General features: G+C 42.0%; 1 protein-coding gene across 1 annotated transcript in view; it reads left to right on the top strand.

Annotated features, from left to right (window-relative positions):
- The window catches only part of CdGAPr (GTPase-activating protein CdGAPr), a 302,985-nt gene that overhangs the window by 267,896 nt on the left and 17,586 nt on the right, over window positions 1-17,503 (top strand). The window contains exons 7-11 of the mRNA XM_071682068.1: window positions 5,612-5,738; window positions 12,843-13,000; window positions 13,338-13,553; window positions 13,729-13,956; window positions 16,678-16,825. Coding sequence (XP_071538169.1) covers window positions 5,612-5,738; window positions 12,843-13,000; window positions 13,338-13,553; window positions 13,729-13,956; window positions 16,678-16,825 — 877 coding nt within the window. The remainder of the gene's footprint in view (window positions 1-5,611; window positions 5,739-12,842; window positions 13,001-13,337; window positions 13,554-13,728; window positions 13,957-16,677; window positions 16,826-17,503) is intronic.

Genomic DNA, 17,503 nt, shown 5'->3' with positions numbered 1-17,503 from the left:
GTGTGTGATGGTAATAATAACAGTATCAAGGCATTGAATTAAGTGAAGCGGAAGGCTGAAAACGCAGAGAACGTACGAGAAACAGTAGCTGCGACCGTGATAAGTGGGATGTGAAACAAAGAGTCATCGCATTAACACAGAGGCAGGAGGGGTCAAAGATGCAGTCTACTGTTACTGATGATTCTCATAATGGCTGGGACGGAACTGTTCTAGCGGTCTGTACCAGCCGGGATGGCATACTCGACGCGGTTGTGGCGCCCAACTGCTCCTCTCTCGGGAGGGCGGTGGTAGCAGGAGGGGTAAGCGAACGATGGCGAAAATGTTCCAATGGCTTCTTGCTGAAGTAGTGGAAGTTGGTGGCCCAGGTAATGTGTGTATGGGTGTGTGTGTGTAATTATTTTTCATAACCTATTTCTACTGTACGGGGAGGAATGTTTACACTTGCGAGTCCCCCATCTTTTTTCTCTCGTATGTTTGTTTCCGTGTGTGTGTAATCTGGTTATTTACGTCAGTTCATCATACTGGGCTGTGTACTCCACGGTCATTGGTTGGTTGTCCAGCTAAACTAGCAAATGACCGGCTGTCCTTGGGTGTACGGCTTGGTGATTGGCTGGAAATAATCTTCAAGTATAACCAGGCACAGAGGCCAAGGCTAAGGTTTCTGGTACTGCTGCCTCTCTTGACGTCTTCCTCATGTGTCCATCTCGACTTGTGGGTAGCCGTCCCAGGAAGCTCCTGGTTGGGAATATAATGTGGACGGCGCAGGTGGCAGCTTGCTGCCCTTCCGTCAAACTTGACATATTTCTCGGTACATCGGATTTGAAAGTCTGCTATGATCATCAACTTGCCTCAGAAAGCGTGCCGAAAGACGGGGGGAAAATGAATTTGCCAGAGAACAAACACACAGAGGACATATGTACAATGCGTTGAACTCTTACACCTCTGTTGAGTTCATTCTGGTGTCCTTTGTATTGCGTGTGTGTACCACCGACGCATACGCCAAATGTAAACGAATCAATTTGTGAGTGTCAGCTCTCTCTCTCTCTCTCTCTCTCTCTCTCTCTCTCTCTCTCTCTCTCTCTCTCTCTCTCTCTCTCTCTCTCTCTCTCTCTCTCTCTCTAACATAAAGACAATCGTGTCTCGAATCTATGTGTCTAGGGGGAGGTGTGGGGTGACCAGGTGTCTAGGATCATGTTTACTCAGTCCTCCTCCTCCTCCTCATGTATGGGATGCTTCGTGCGCCACGCCACACTGCCTGCAGGCAGGTGCTGCTGGCTCAGGTGGTGATGGCTTGCAGCGGGAGGGTCTGGGTAATGTCCTCACATAATTCGAACACTCCAGTTCCAGCCAGTCCTCTGGGTGTGGGGTGTTGTTCTTTATTGTGTGTGTGTTTGTGTGTGTGTGTGTGTGTACTCGGAGAAGTAGATGTGTCTATTAGCAACAGCAGCAATATTCTCCAGCATGATTACCGTAACTAGCTGGAACTTGGGGGGGAGGGCGTCAACCCCCTTTTCCCAGAAAGCCTGTGTCTCCACACATTTCCCAGAAGGCCTCTGTCTGCACACACACACACACACACACACACACACACACACACACACACACACACACACACACACACACACACACACACACGGGGCACCACAAATGTAAAATCTCTCCCTGGTAACGCACAAACGTTTCTCTACCACGTAAGAAAGAAGAGTAAGTGGTGACCAGATCACAACCTTTAAGTTCCTGTAACAGTTTTGATGACGGAAAGAATTGCAAGGATAGAACAAGCCAAAGGACTTAACATGAAATTGAGCGTGAAACTTGCTAGAAAATATTTAAAGAACTTTTTTTTTTGTATAGAATGAGAGTGGTTGATGAATGAAATTGAGCGACGAAATTGTGAATGCGGACAGCGTTCAGTTAAAAAAAAAAAAAAGTTGTATGATAGTAGAGAAAGTTTGTAGGTGGGTCCCCATGAGCGTAGAACTCCCTCCTTGTACGGAACAAATAGATAAAAACACCCGGCTATAAACACAGCTCCAGAGACTTGCCACACGTGTATCACCAATTCCACAACACACACTTCTTCCCCTCATCCTTCCCTGCCTACCCATCCTCCCGGCAGCACCAGCCACAGCTGAGGACAGACGATGTGCAGCACCACCAGGCACCGTGACCAGCAGCGCCACAGACGGTAATGGAAATTTAAGATGATTGATTAACCTCACCATTAGTGGCGGCTGCACGGTGCGAAGGTAGCGTCGGGTGCGCCCTAACTTGAGTGCCGCTCGCGATCAAGTCATCTCAAAGCAGTCCGTACTACTTTTACGGACTCTGCAGCAAATTATAATCACAGTACTACATCAGCTTAGTTGAACGACCCCACATCTTAAACTGGATATTTTGAACAGACTTACCACTAACTAAGCAAGTCTATTGTGGGGGAAAAAATATATATATACAGGATATAAAGCAACATAGCGATAATGAATGAGAACAAATATTTTGGTTGAACAACCCAGATGTCTATTAGTTTACAGCAGTTGTGGTTTGTCTTACAACACATTTGTGGCGACTTGGCTCACATTTCTGGCGGCTAAGCTTACAACAGTTGTAGCTTGGCTTATATCTACAAGTTGTGGCTTGGCGCACAACTGTGTCGAGACAAGGAGGCAGATTGTAAGGGACAGTTATAGATGTAGTTGAAAGATTCTTCGCACTGATTGTGGAATCTTCTTTATTTTCGATATAGTTGTGGAATGTTAAATTGTTATAAGCTAGAGTTTTTGAATTGCAAAACCATTGTTTTCTCGTAGATTTAGGCCTTGGTCGCTTTTACAAAACACTTGTCTACCATGTCTCCGGACAAAATGTATGCATAAAGCCTTTCTGCAATTGACTCGGTTTAGCTCAGGGATTGTTAACAAGCACAACTAAGGCACAGATAAGGTTGTATTGTATGTTATGAAAGAACAGAGTTGCAATACTGGGACACATGACGTAGGTAACCTGTGAAGTTAAGAACAAGAATTGACGTAGAATGTTGCCTTGATATAGCCTGCTTATGCTTTTATGAGCAAATTGGGACATATTCTGTTTGCGTTCATTGCTAGGGAAAGATTTTTATACGTTTGTGAGGTTGGTCTGTATTGCCATCATAGTGTTGCAACATGAATAGAAGCTTCGCTTGATTTTGCTGTGTTAGGACTTTCCGCATGTCATTCGGATTACAGTGTCGAGCGCTTAGTGCTTGATATGGCAACGCTGCTGCCTTTCCCTGACAAGACATGGAATGTTTTGATTATGATTCAGCAGTACATCTGCTTATACCTAATTCTTTGTACTCGTATTCATGCTCATTTCATAGGCTAGGTATACCTTACCTAACTTGACTGGATACAGCAAGTCTTCTTGTATTATGCTAGGGTATGACAGGTCAGTTTTCTTTATTCTCAGCCTGATCACTTCTTATTTCATATTCTTAGGCAGGTTAGAGATTGGTGTGAAGATAATTTGAGCAGGATCTCCCCTTTGTGTACTGAAATATATTCATGCTGCTTTTAACTTGTTTGGGGGACACAATGAAAAGTAATATAATGACGGATCACAGTATCACCAAAGAATTTTTCTACGTCGTAATAGGGACGTCACTTTGGATGATTAACTCGACAAATATAGCAGATTCGGGCCCTCCGGGCTTTGGTCATCACGCTACCACTTCACCACCGCCATACCATCCCACCTTGGCCACCACACCCTCCATCATTTGTGCTCCCTTCCTCCCTGCCTACCATAGCCTCCCCGTCACTATCATCTCCACTCACACCGCCTTGGTCACTACACAGTGAACGGCAGACAGCATTGATCAGTGGTTCCAGGCAGTTGCTCTGTCTTTATTCTCTCCATGCCTCCCATATTGCCGGCAACAGCCGTAAACCTCAACAACTGAATATTTTCTCGAAAACATTTCATCCCAGCAGCCATCAATTTCTCTCTTGCCCAAGGAGATTGATGGTGTGGCAACTTCTTCGGCGTGTCCACAACTTTGTGTAGGGATTGGGGGGGGGGGGGTGTCTTACGTCTGGCAACTCCCTCGATGTGTCTACGGCTGTGTATGGGGGTAAGTTGTCGTGCGTCTGGCAAACTCTTTGTTGTGTCTGCAGAGGACGGACGAGCAGTGAAAATTTTAGCGATAACTTCGGTAAATGGTTTGCATGTGACTGATGAATGGAGGGAATTACCTGGTTGTCATTCTTTCATTTTATTGTGTAACCTCGACATTTTGTTACACAAGTTGATTTATTTTGAAAAGATAGATTAAGTCGCGACATTTGGTGCTGCGTTTAGATGTATCGTATATCAGAAATTTTCTCTTTCATATTTCATAGTATCCTGGAATGTTCAGAATGATTCGCCGGTTTTGTTCTTGAATTTCATGGACTCGCAGAATTCGTCCCTCATTTCCATTCATTTTGGTTGCATATTACATGGTGCGTTTGTTACCCTATTTTCTAGGATGTAGACCACATTTCTGCTCCATCCCCTAAAAACCACAAGGTAACGTTCCTCTGTGGCCGCTGGAGATATCACTATAGTAATTTGTTGGTTTAGAGCAGGGAGGGCAGGAGGAGTCAAAGGCCTTGTGTTACATCAAGGAAAGTCTTGCTCTTGAGATAGTGTCTTTCTCAGCACTGCCGATTCCGTACGTAGTTTTGGATGCTGGTATGCTGAGGTGTGAGGGAAGACTGTGGGATGCAGATATGTCCTTCCACCATCTTGTTACACCAGACTTTATACATCAGAAATGTTGGGCTCAAGTAAGATGGAAGATGCGTAATTATTTTTAGGAACATTCCAGGTTGGTGTAGCCATGGAGGTCATGTGGGCGTCGGCCGCCAGCTGCGCCCACATGTAAGGCTAGTGCTGTTCCCCACGCCCCACCACACACTTGGCTACTGCTGTTGCCCACGCCCCACCATACACTTGGCTCCTGCTGTTCCCCACGCCCCACCACACTTGGCTCCTGCTGTTCCCCACGCCCCACCATACACTTGGTTACTGCTGTTCCCCACGCCTCACCACACACTTGGCCACTGTTGTTTCCCACGCCCCATCATACACTTGGCTCCTGCTGTTCCCCACGCCCCACCACACACTTGGCTCCTGCTGTTCCCCACGCCCCACCACACACTTGGCTACTGCTATTTCCCACGCCCCACCACAGTCCAGGCTAGTACTGTACCCCACACCCCTCCAGATGCCAGGCTACTACTCCTCCCCACTACTGACCAGGTTGCTGCTGCGTCCCACCACAAGCCAGGTTGCTGCTGCGTCCCACCACAAGCCAGGTTGCTGCTGCGTCCCACCACAAGCCAGACTGCTGCTGCTCCCAACTATAGGCCAGGCTGCTGCTGCTGCTTTCCACCTCGCCAAGTGATGGGGAGAGGTTACACCGTGAGCGAAATATCGCCTTTGGCGAGGTGTATATTATAATTAAAGTCTCGTCAAAGGACTTCTCATAAATCCCTAATTTATGATACTACATGTAAAGCAAATAGAATTCAGAAATATAACTTCACACTATATGGAAATAAAGTATGGCACTGTGCTCTCCCAGTGGGAGGCTGAGTGCTGCTGCAGCTGGGTCATCCATCGCTCGACAGCGAGGTTCCAGCCGTCCCATCCCAACTCCTCCTCTCGGGTACCCATTTGGTGGCACTATGTTTTCTACGGCAAAGTGTGCGGTCGGTCCTCAGCTCGGCTGTAGCTAATATATTGGAAAGCCGTAATTCGATTACAGTTTCATCCCGAATAAAACGCCCTTGGGGTCTCTGTATGTATGTGTAGTTTGCTGGTGTGAATGAGGGTTAAGCTTTTTATTTTAACGGGTTTTGTTGTTTGGGTGTATAGTGGTTTGAGTGGGAGGGTCTCTGGTGCTGTTGGAAAGAACTGAGAGCCAAGCATGTTGAAGTATTTTGGCTTGTGGTTGCTGGATAACTTTTTTATATTGATTGTTATGAATGTTGTGTTTTCTGTGGTTTTCATTTTCCCCGTGGACTCATAGGAATATCTTGATCACGCACAAAATTGTGATCCTTTCCAATCTATATATATATATATCCCGATCACGCGCAAAACTGTGATCCTCTCCTGTGAGTCTGCGGGGAGAGTGAAACACGAGGGGGTTCCCGGGTGCACTTTCGTGTGGTGATCACATCATCAGGGAGACACAAGAGAGAGATGTAGCAGTCAGTTGATGTACATCGGAGCGGAGCTGGGACGCATTTGGTAAACATGTTTACCAAATGGTGTCCTAGCTTCGTCTCTTCGATGTATATCAACTGGCTATTATATTTCTCTCTTGTGTCTCCCCTGATGATGTGATTATTACACGAGGGTGCACTTGGGAACTTTTCGTGTTTCATTTTCCCCGTGGACTCATAGGAATATCTTGATCACGCACAAAATTGTGATCCTTTCCAATCTATATATATATATATATATATTATATATATATATATTTTATATATATATATATATCCCGATCACGCGCAAAACTGTGATCCTCTCCTGTGAGTCTGCGGGGAGAGTGAAACACGAGGGGGTTCCCGGGTGCACTTTCGTGTGGTGATCACATCATCAGGGAGACACAAGAGAGAGATGTAGCAGTCAGTTGATGTACATCGGAGCGGAGCTGGGACGCATTTGGTAAACATGTTTACCAAATGGTGTCCTAGCTTCGTCTCTTCGATGTATATCAACTGGCTATTATATTTCTCTCTTGTGTCTCCCCTGATGATGTGATTATTACACGAGGGTGCACTTGGGAACTTTTCGTGTTTCATTTTCCCCGTGGACTCATAGGAATATCTTGATCACGCACAAAATTGTGATCCTTTCCAATCTATATATATATATATTATATATATATATATAATATATATATATATATCCCGATCACGCGCAAAACTGTGATCCTCTCCTGTGAGTCTGCGGGGAGAGTGAAACACGAGGGGTTCCCGGGTGCACTTTCGTGTGGTGATGACATCATCAGGGGAGACACAAGAGAGAGATGTAGCAGTCAGTTGATGTACATCGGAGACGGAGCTGGGACGCCATTTGGTAAACATGTTTACCAAATGGTGTCCTAGCTTCGTCTCTTCGATGTATATCAACTGGCTATTATATTTCTCTCTTGTGTCTCCCCTGATGATGTGATTATTACACGAGGGTGCACTTGGGAACTTTTCGTGTTTCATTTTCCCCGTGGACTCATAGGAATATCTTGATCACGCACAAAATTGTGATCCTTTCCAATCTATATATATATATATATATATATATTTCTTTTCTTTCTTTCGTTCTATTCGCCATTTCCCGCAGTAGCGAGGTAGCGTTAAGAACAGAGGACTGGGCCTTTGAGGAAATATCCTCACCTGGCCCCCTTCTCTGTTCCTTCTTTTGGAAAATTAAAAAAATAATGAGAGGGGGGGATTTCCAGCCCCCCGCTCCCTTCCCTTTTAGTCGCCTTTCACGACACGCAGGGAGTACGTGGGAAGTATTCTTTCTCCCCTATCCCCAGGGATAATATATATATATATATATATATATATATATATATATATATATATATATATATATATATATATATATATGCTTGATTGCCGTTTCCCGCGTCAGCGAAGTAGCGCCAGGAAACAGACAAAGAATGACCCATCCACTCATATATACATATATACACGTAAACGCCCATACACGCACATGTACATACATATACATATCAACATATACACATATACATACACAGACATATACATGTATACACATGTACATATTCATACTTGCTAGTCTTCATCCATTCTCGCCGCCACCCCGCCATACATAAACTGGTACCCCCTTACCCCCGCGTGCGCGCGAGGTAGCGCTAGGAAAAGACAACAAAGGCCACATTCGTTCACACTCAGTTTCTAACTGTCATGTGCAATGCACCGAAACCACAGCTCCCTGTCCACATCCAGGCCCCACAGACCTTCCCATGGTTTACCCCAGACGTTTCACATGCCCTGATTTAGTCCATTGACAGCACATCACCCCAGTGTACCGCATCTTTCCAATTCACTGTATTCCATGCACGCCTCTTACCCTCCTGTATATTCAGGCCCCAATCACTCAAAATCTTTTCCACTCCATCCTTCCACCTCCAATTTGGTCTCCCACTTCTCCTTGCTCTCTCCATCTCTGACACATATATCCTCCTTGTCATTCTTTCCTCATTCATTCTTTCCATATGTCCAAACCATTTCAACACACCCTCTTCTGCTCTCTCTCAACTCCACTCTTTTATTTCCACACATCTCTCTTACTTTTTCATTACTTAATCAAACCACCTCACACCACATACTGTCCTCAAACATATAATTTCCCTCCTCCATACAACCCTGTCTACATCCCATACCTTGCATCCGTATAGTATTGTATGGAATGTTAATGGGGTGACCAAACTAGAGATGGAAGGTTGGAGTGAAAAAGATTTTGAATGATTGAGGCCTGAACATCCTGTAGGGTGAGAGGAGTGCATGGGATAGAATGAATTGGAACTGTGGTATACTGAAGTTGATGTGCTGTCAATAGACTGGACCAGGGCATGTGAAGCATTCAGGGTACGTCATGGAAAGGTCTTTAAGGTCTGGTTGTGGATAGGAAGCTATGGTTTCAGTGCATAAGACATAACAGCTAGAGAGTGGAAGTTAGCGAATGCAACTTTTCTTTGTCTATGCCTGGTACTACCTTACTAACATGGGAAACGGCAATCTGTTATGAACTCATGATTATAAGGATCATTATGAAAGCTAAATCCTCTGCATTATTCTAGCTACATATTACTGATAATTAGACAGCTGATCCATAATACTGAAGGAAATGAGAAACACTGCTGGAGTTGTCCTCTGCCAGTGGTCTATTGAGGGTAAGGCACAAAAGGAAGTGGCACTTGAGTTCACCATTTATGGAAATGATTTTGCCATAGCCACCCCCTTGAGGGAGTTACCAGAGGGAACGGGCATTAGAGATATAGATAGATAGTATAAAGTTTTCCAAAATTCATACATGCACTAATAAACATACAATACATTCAATAAATATACAATCTATCTTTGTCATACATAATACCACTTAACTTACACAGCTCATTCTTCATAATTCTACATTTTCTTGTGGTGAGCACTATATGTTAGCCCTGCCTTTAGGCAAATTGGTAGGAGCAGTAGATAGAACTAGTAGGTAGGAGTTTTAGATAGAAACATAAGGTAACAGTAGTAAGTAAGAGCCTCTGCAAACGCTGCAGTAGACTTGCGCTCTGCCAGTGGCCTGTTAAGGGTGAGGCACTAAAGGCTGAGAGGCGGCACTGGAGTTTACTAGTGATGGAGAATCTATTGCCTTGGCCACCCCTTGAGGGAGTTCCAGAACGGAACATACATCAGAGATATAGACAGTTAGATAGAACTAGATTTGTAATACACCCTTCAAAATAGGAATGTAGTTTGCATCTCGAGTAAAAGTATTTAAGGTAAGAGAACAAAATTACGAAATAGTAAGGCCATCATCTTCACTTGGAATCCCATGAAAATCCATATTTGAATTTCCGAATGAGACATGTCGCTTCATACTTATCTCTTTATAATTTGGATGGATAAGAAGACACTGCTTCTTAGAATTCAAAACTGGTAAATATGCTACCATATGTGAAACACAAAGGAATTCAACCAATAACTAACCATTGGGTCTCTTCAAGGCTGTTTGTAAAAGAAGTTATCAAAAATTCACGTTGGTATAGTAAAAGTAAGAAGGCATACAATAATTCAAAGAGAAAAACCTTTAAATCACTCTTGTGACTAAGATGGCACAATTAATATTAGTCATGGACTTGAATTGAAATACTTATCAAATCTGTCCTTAAACCTATCAACCACTTTAAGTGGTAAATCATGAAATTATTACATAATGTGATATGATACTGGAAACATTGCCAATCAGTCTTCATCAAATTGTGTAATGTGTGATGATTGATGTGTTTGGAGAAAAATTTGAAATCACCTCCCATGTATCTAAGTAAGATTGTATCCTGTACAATATAGCTGGGTAGCAAGCCTGTCCCTAGGGATCTTTCGTTGTCTCCGCCCTTAGCCATTCTCTGGGACAGTCTGCCGATCTCATTTCTGCTAAACTAATTCCTACAAAAGATTTTTTTTTTTTTTTTTTTTTTTTTTGCTGTCTCCCGCGTTTGCGAGGTAGCGCAAGGAAACAGACGAAAGAAATGGCCCAACCCACCCCCATACACATGTATATACATACGTCCACACATGCAAATATACATACCTACACAGCTTTCCATGGTTTACCCCAGACGCTTCACATGCCCTGATTCAATCCACTGACAGCACGTCAACCCCGGTATACCACATCGATCCAATTCACTCTATTCCTTGCCCTCCTTTCACCCTCCTGCATGTTCAGGCCCCGATCACACAAAATCTTTTTCACTCCATCTTTCCACCTCCAATTTGGTCTCCCACTTCTCCTCGTTCCCTCCACCTCCGACACATATATCCTCTTGGTCAATCTTTTCTCACTCATTCTCTCTTTGTGCCCAAACCATTTCAAAACACCCTCTTCTGCTCTCTCAACCACGCTCTTTTTATTTCCACACATCTCTCTTACCCTTACGTTATTTACTCGATCAAACCACCTCACACCACACATTGTCCTCAAACATCTCATTTCCAGCACATGCATCCTCCTGCGCACACCTCTATCCATAGCCCATGCCTCGCAACCATACAACATTGTTGGAACCACTATTCCTTCAAACATACCCATTTTTGCTTTCCGAGATAATGTTCTCGACTTCCACACATTCTTCAAGGCTCCCAGAATTTTGGCCCCTCCCCCACCCTATGATCCACTTCCGCTTCCATGGTTCCATCCGCTGCCAGATCCACTCCCAGATATCTAAAACACTTTACTTCCTCCAGTTTTTCTCCATTCAAACTTACCTCCCAATTGACGTGACCCTCAACCCTACTGTACCTAATAACCTTGCTCTTATTCACATTTACTCTTAACTTTCTTCTTTCACACACTTTACCAAACTCAGTCACCAGCTTCTGCAGTTTCTCACATGAATCAGCCACCAGCGCTGTATCATCAGCGAACAACAACTGACTCACTTCCCAAGCTCTCTCATCCCCAACAGACTTCATACTTGCCCCTCTTTCCAAAACTCTTGCATTCACCTCCCTAACAACCCCATCCATAAACAAATTAAACAACCATGGAGACATCACACACCCCTGCCACAAACCTACATTCACTGAGAACTAATCACTTTCCTCTCTTCCTACACGTACACATGCCTTACATCCTCGATAAAAACTTTTCACTGCTTCTAACAACTTGCCTCCCACACCATATATTCTTAATACCTTCCACAGAGCATCTCTATCAACTCTATCATATGCCTTCTCCAGATCCATAAATGCTACATACAAATCCATTTGCTTTTCTAAGTATTTCTCACATACATTCTTCAAAGCAAACACCTGATCCACACATCCTCTACCACTTCTGAAACAACACTGCTCTTCCCCAATCTGATGCTCTGTACATGCCTTCACCCTCTCAATCAATACCCTCCCATATAATTTACCAGGAATACTCAACAAACTTATACCTCTGTAATTTGAGCACTCACTCTTATCCCCTTTGCCTTTGTACAATGGCACTATGCACGCATTCCGCCAATCCTCAGGCACCTCACCATGAGTCATACATACATTAAATAACCTTACCAACCAGTCAATAATACAGTCACCCCCTTTTTTAATAAATTCCACTGCAATACCATCCAAACCTGCTGCCTTGCCGGCTTTCATCTTCCGCAAAGCTTTTACTACCTCTTCTCTGTTTACCAAATCATTTTCCCTAACCCTCTCACTTTGCACACCACCTCGACCAAAACACCCTATATCTCCCACTCTATCATCAAACACATTCAACAAACCTTCAAAATACTCACTCCATCTCCTTCTCACATCACCACTACTTGTTATCACCTCCCCATTTGCGCCCTTCACTGAAGTTCCCATTTGCTCCCCTGTCTTACAAAAGATACATGCCTATATACATATTATTCACCTCATATGAATAGGAATGTAATTAATATTGTAAATAAAGAGATATTGGATGTTATACAACAAACCAACAAATTACTCTTACCTGTAACATAGTCCACAAAACACTTCACAGTACTCACGTCTCAGTTTTATATATATGAAACTAACAATGAAAGTATTTTATATATAATGAACTAACAACAAAAGGTCCTGAAATATTGTTAACAGATATTTTAGAAAGTCTTCTTCGAGTAGCTAATTTCACTACAGTATGACCATATATGCAAAACAGTCGGAGCACATTATGATTACAGTTCAGGGCATGTGTTGGAGAATTGTACAATAACTTAACTTGCATATCCATTGTTAATCCATAGTTATCCAGGTATTGGACTCATTTACTAAGCTCATAGACTTATGTACACAAACAAATATGTTACCTTATAGACATTATTTTCTGGCTAATGACTGTTAATTTTGATTTGACACTTGATTCATTGATGTGCATTTGAACGGTATTATATGATCTGACTTGTGTGGTGTCCATATTCACTTGTTTATTTATCTCTCATATCATGAGCAATGAAATTAGCATAAAATGTTATCCAGTTTCAATTTATACTCTAATTGCTATGCTATGCAATAAAGAATTTAGATTTTTCTTGATCTTGTTGGCAGGTTCCACAGACAATTCAGCCTCAGACTCTGACCCTGCCCCCTGCTCGGACGCAACCTCCCATTCCTTCAGCACAACAGCACCACACTCTCCATCCTGGCACACAAGCTCCTACCAAGCCAGTCTTAAGAAAGCATGGCAAACTCATAGCTTTCTTCAGGTAGGGAATATGATTATTGGTCTTGATAGTATCATTTTTCCATATGTACTTATTTGTGTTGTTTTGTTACCTGATATTGTATTGCATGCCTATATATATATTATGTGGTGGTCCTTGAAATAGTTTGCAAATGTGTCTCATGGTGTACTTTCTGGTCACTGACTTTGATTTACCATGTTATGATTTAATCTGATCTCAGGAGCTTACCTTTCTTTTTAGTAAGGATTAGATTTATGGCATTAGTGTAATTCAGACATAACTTAGAAATCTTGCATGTTCATCAAGAGCAAATGCAGCATCATTCATTGTATAAATAAGCTTTTTATAATATTTCTAGGAGCTTTATTCTGTCTCGACCCTCACGGCGGAAACTGAAGCAGTCTGGTATTCTTCGTGAACGGGTGTTTGGCTGTGATCTTGGAGAACATCTTTTAAATTCAGGCCATGAAATCCCCATGGTGTTGCGCTGCTGTTCTGAATTTTTGGAGAGCCATGGTGTTGTTGATGGCATCTACCGTCTCTCTGGCATAACTTCTAACATCCAGAAGTTAAGGTGATGTGCTTGGCTTTTTTTATGTTTGTGTAAATAATGATGTATGTGATTAGTTTGTTCAATTATATTGTAAATTTAGATTTTACACAAGTAGATATATTGCATAGTTTATAACAACAAATTTATAGTGAAAATGTTGTGATCTATACATACTCACTATTTACATATGTTACAGAAATGCTTTTGATGAGGATAGAATACCTGACTTATATGGAGATGACAGCATCATACAAGATATCCACTGTGTTTCATCAGTGTTGAAGATGTATTTTCGAGAGTTGCCTAATCCTTTGTTGACATATCAACTGTATGAAAAGTTTGTGGCAGCAGTGATGCAGGATGAGGATATAAGGCTTTTGTACTTAAGAGATGTAGTTCAGCAGCTACCTCCCCCTCACTATAGGTAAGTAACTGTATTAATTTGATTATCACATCTATATGGAATATTCTTGTAAGTTCACAGTAAGTGAAAACCATTTAAATGAAATGTAAATAATTCCTACAAGAAAGAGAGGTTGATAATGCTCTTTACCCGACATATACCTGGTGTAGATTTCACAGATCTTTACCCCTACAGGTCAGAGAGGACTCAAGGTGTTGAGTTGTTCCAGAATGTTGGTCATTCAGGCTGTTGAAACCCATAGCTTACAGGCCCACATGTCTACCATAGCCCCGCTGGTTTGGTACACCTCATAAATGCTTATCTAGAGCCTACTTAAATTTCTTCATTTTGCCCCATAGGCAACGTGTTGGGCTAGGGATTTCTAAGTTATATTCTCATTTATGCTTATAGTACCCTTTAATTGCAGAGGTAACAATTAAAAGTTTTCCTTGCTTGTCATGCCAATAGGAATTAATTTTTGAGTGTAGGTGTGGAAACATGCCTCTTTGGATTTTCCAAGTGTAAGTGGATATACTTCTGTTTGCATTTTAGAGTGTAGCTTCAACAATTTCACTCATACCTGGTTGTTAAGTTCCTGTAAGGTGTCACTATGGGCCATGAAGGCTCTTTGAGTACTATCTAGAACTTTAGATATTCCTGCTGGCTATGATAGTACATAGTAGTATTCTAGGTGTGAGGCTATTAGCACCTTGAAGGGCTAACATCTTTTTGGGGGAGGCAACACTTACCTTGTTTTGTCTGTTGAAGGTAAGGTCGGTCATCAAACATTATTACTCTGGCATCTTTCACATACTGGTAGTTCACTTGTGATATAATAGTGCCTGTGTCTTGGTATTCTGTACTGCTCTTAATTTCTTCATTCATCCCCCTTCTGTTGAAGTTGGAACTAATTCCCATTGAAAAGCACATTATGTTGTTTTTGGTGCCCAGCGGTAGCCCAGTGGAAGACCTTGTTTATGTCAGTTTGTAGTTTTACAGTGTCTTCACTTGACAAGATTTTCATACTTCTCTCATCTGCAAGGGTTACTATGAAACTGATTCAGGTCTGTGTAAGTGTCAGCTATAAGAATGAGAAGCAGAAGAGGTGCAAGTAGTTAGTTCCTTGGGGGACAGAGCTTTTTACTATGGATGCACAAAAGTAGCCTAATTTTCAACAGTATGTTTTGATCTGGTAGTTAAGAAGTTGTACACCCATCTTCCAGTTGTATATGTTATTCCCACCTTTCACATTATGTGTTATGACAGGCTAGACACTTTTATCAAATGCTTTTATGAAGTGTGTGTATATTACATCACCATTTTGTTTTTTTTCCAATGCCTCTATAATTGCATGACAGCAGTCATGGTCCTGATGGTATCCATTCTTGTGTACTGAAAGAATGTGCCTCTGAACTTGCACCTGTCCTTGTTCGTCTGTTCCATTTCTGTTTGAAAATCAAAACTTTTCCCTCTTCTTGGAAGCATGCAAAGCAGTTATCAGAAAGAAAAGAAATTCTGTGAATTAGCTTGCCTATTCAAAAACTGAATTTAGAAAGATTGAGGGTGCCCCAGAGGAAGTAAAAGAATAGAAAGATAAAGCATGAAATTAGAAGTGAAATATTAAGGAAAAGTAGAGAAATATGGAAAACTAACTGATGTAGGACTCTCAGTTAAGTAGTGTTGGACATGTGTTTTGAGGATAATTCCATTACTGTTGAAGAAAAAATAAATCTCATGAAAGCAAACCATATGCAACTCAGAGAATTGGTTTTGCGACCACATATCTTCTTAGCTATTACCTCTTTTGAAATCTAGATCCCCTGGGGCTAGGGGAGAAAGAATACTGCCCACATATTCCATGCATGTCATACAAGGCAACTGAAGGGGTGGGAGCAGGGGGCTGGAAATCCTCCCCTCCTGTCTTACTTTTGCAAAAGGAACAGAGAGAGGCCAAGTGAGAATTTTCCCTCAAGAGCTCAGTCATCTGTTCATTATGCTACCTCACTAATGCAGGAAATGATGAACACATTTGAAAAAAATTCTTGCTTCAGTAGTCCCTTTTATCTTTCTGAGGCCCTTCTTGCACTCAAGCTGGCCACACCCACCTGTTGGGACCACAGGTCATAAAGTGTTGTGAAGTGTGTGTATCTATGTGCAGAGACTGTAGGGCAGTTGAGTGGTAAGCACTAAGTGTCTTAATAGCAGTTGCATTGTGAGCATGAAGGGTCTCAGGGTATGCTGAAATGTTGTTTGTAATGATGGGTTATGTCCAGAGTTTAAGCAGGAGAGTGTGAATTGTATTTGTCTGGGGAGTATGGTTTCTGATGGATGCATGTCTGATGGGTTAGTTTAAGACTGAGAGCTGGGAGGTCAGTTGTTTCGTGCTTGTTGGGTTACTTCAGTGTGTATGTGTTTGGCCAGCATTGTCTTTGTTAGGGGTTTGGGGATCTGTAATTAAAGGTTACTGAAGTTTGAGGCAGGGGTAAATTTTTTTCATTTTACTTAGGGTTGGTGTTTAGTTATATGATGATTTGGGTGGGAGGGGTCTAGTACTGTTGCACAGAATTGAGTACTGAGCATGTTGAGGTGGAACTGTATTGGGATGATCTTTGTTCCATTGTGAAGGTGTTGAGTTATAGTGTACAGTGTTTCTTGATAGTGTATTCAAAACAGTCTCAACTAATATGGTGTATTATGAGAAGTAATTTTGTACATATATTATGCTGAAGTATAATTTTTCAGAACACTGGAATACCTTGTGCATCACCTGGCAAGAGTTGCTTCACACAGTGGAGAAACGGGTATGACAGCCAAAAATATAGCCATTGTTTGGGCACCTAACCTTCTCCGATCTAAGGACCTAGACATGGGTGGTGTTGCAGCTCTACAGGTGGGTTCTAAAGCAAGCAAAAACTTTCATTAAAGATAAAGTACTATTATGAATGACTTCTGAATCATCAGTTACAACCTTTGAAGGATGTAAGGTAGTGTGCATAGAAATGTATTGTTACAGTGGAGCACTTGCAAGTGTAAGTTATGTATAATTTGATAATGGTAATATAAAACATTACTTATATGTTGATTTGTTCTTCTCAGATGCCTTAATTTTATATTTTAAAGGGATTTACAGGGCAGTTACAAGAGGCAATAGCATTATTTTATGTATTGTGTGTTGCTCTGTTCCCAGAATACAAAAGTTTCACTGTTTGTAATAGGTACTATTTATGTTAAAAATATCTTTTATACCTAATTGCTTCTACTGCCATAGCAAGCTAGTGTCAAGAATGAATGAAGAATGGCCTCATTTTCACACTTTCTCTTTCTAGCTTTTCTTGTTTAAAGTACTGAAATCAGAGCCTTTTATCTACACTCAAGCCCCTTAGAAAACATGATGATTTACCTTGACCATTTGAGCCCACTGACAGTATGTCACTCCTCAATACATAATATGAACCCAGATCTTTCCATTCCATGCATAGTTCTCACCCACCTGAATTTCAGACCTCAGTATCCCAAATCCTCCTCTACTCCTTCCTTCCAAATTCTTGGTATCTCCCTCCTCCTTCCT

This window comes from Panulirus ornatus, chromosome 33 (assembly GCF_036320965.1).
Source record: "Panulirus ornatus isolate Po-2019 chromosome 33, ASM3632096v1, whole genome shotgun sequence".
Taxonomy (NCBI): Eukaryota; Metazoa; Arthropoda; class Malacostraca; order Decapoda; family Palinuridae; genus Panulirus; species Panulirus ornatus.
The sequence above is the reverse complement of the archived record's forward strand: the minus strand, read 5'-3'. Positions and strand labels throughout refer to the sequence as shown.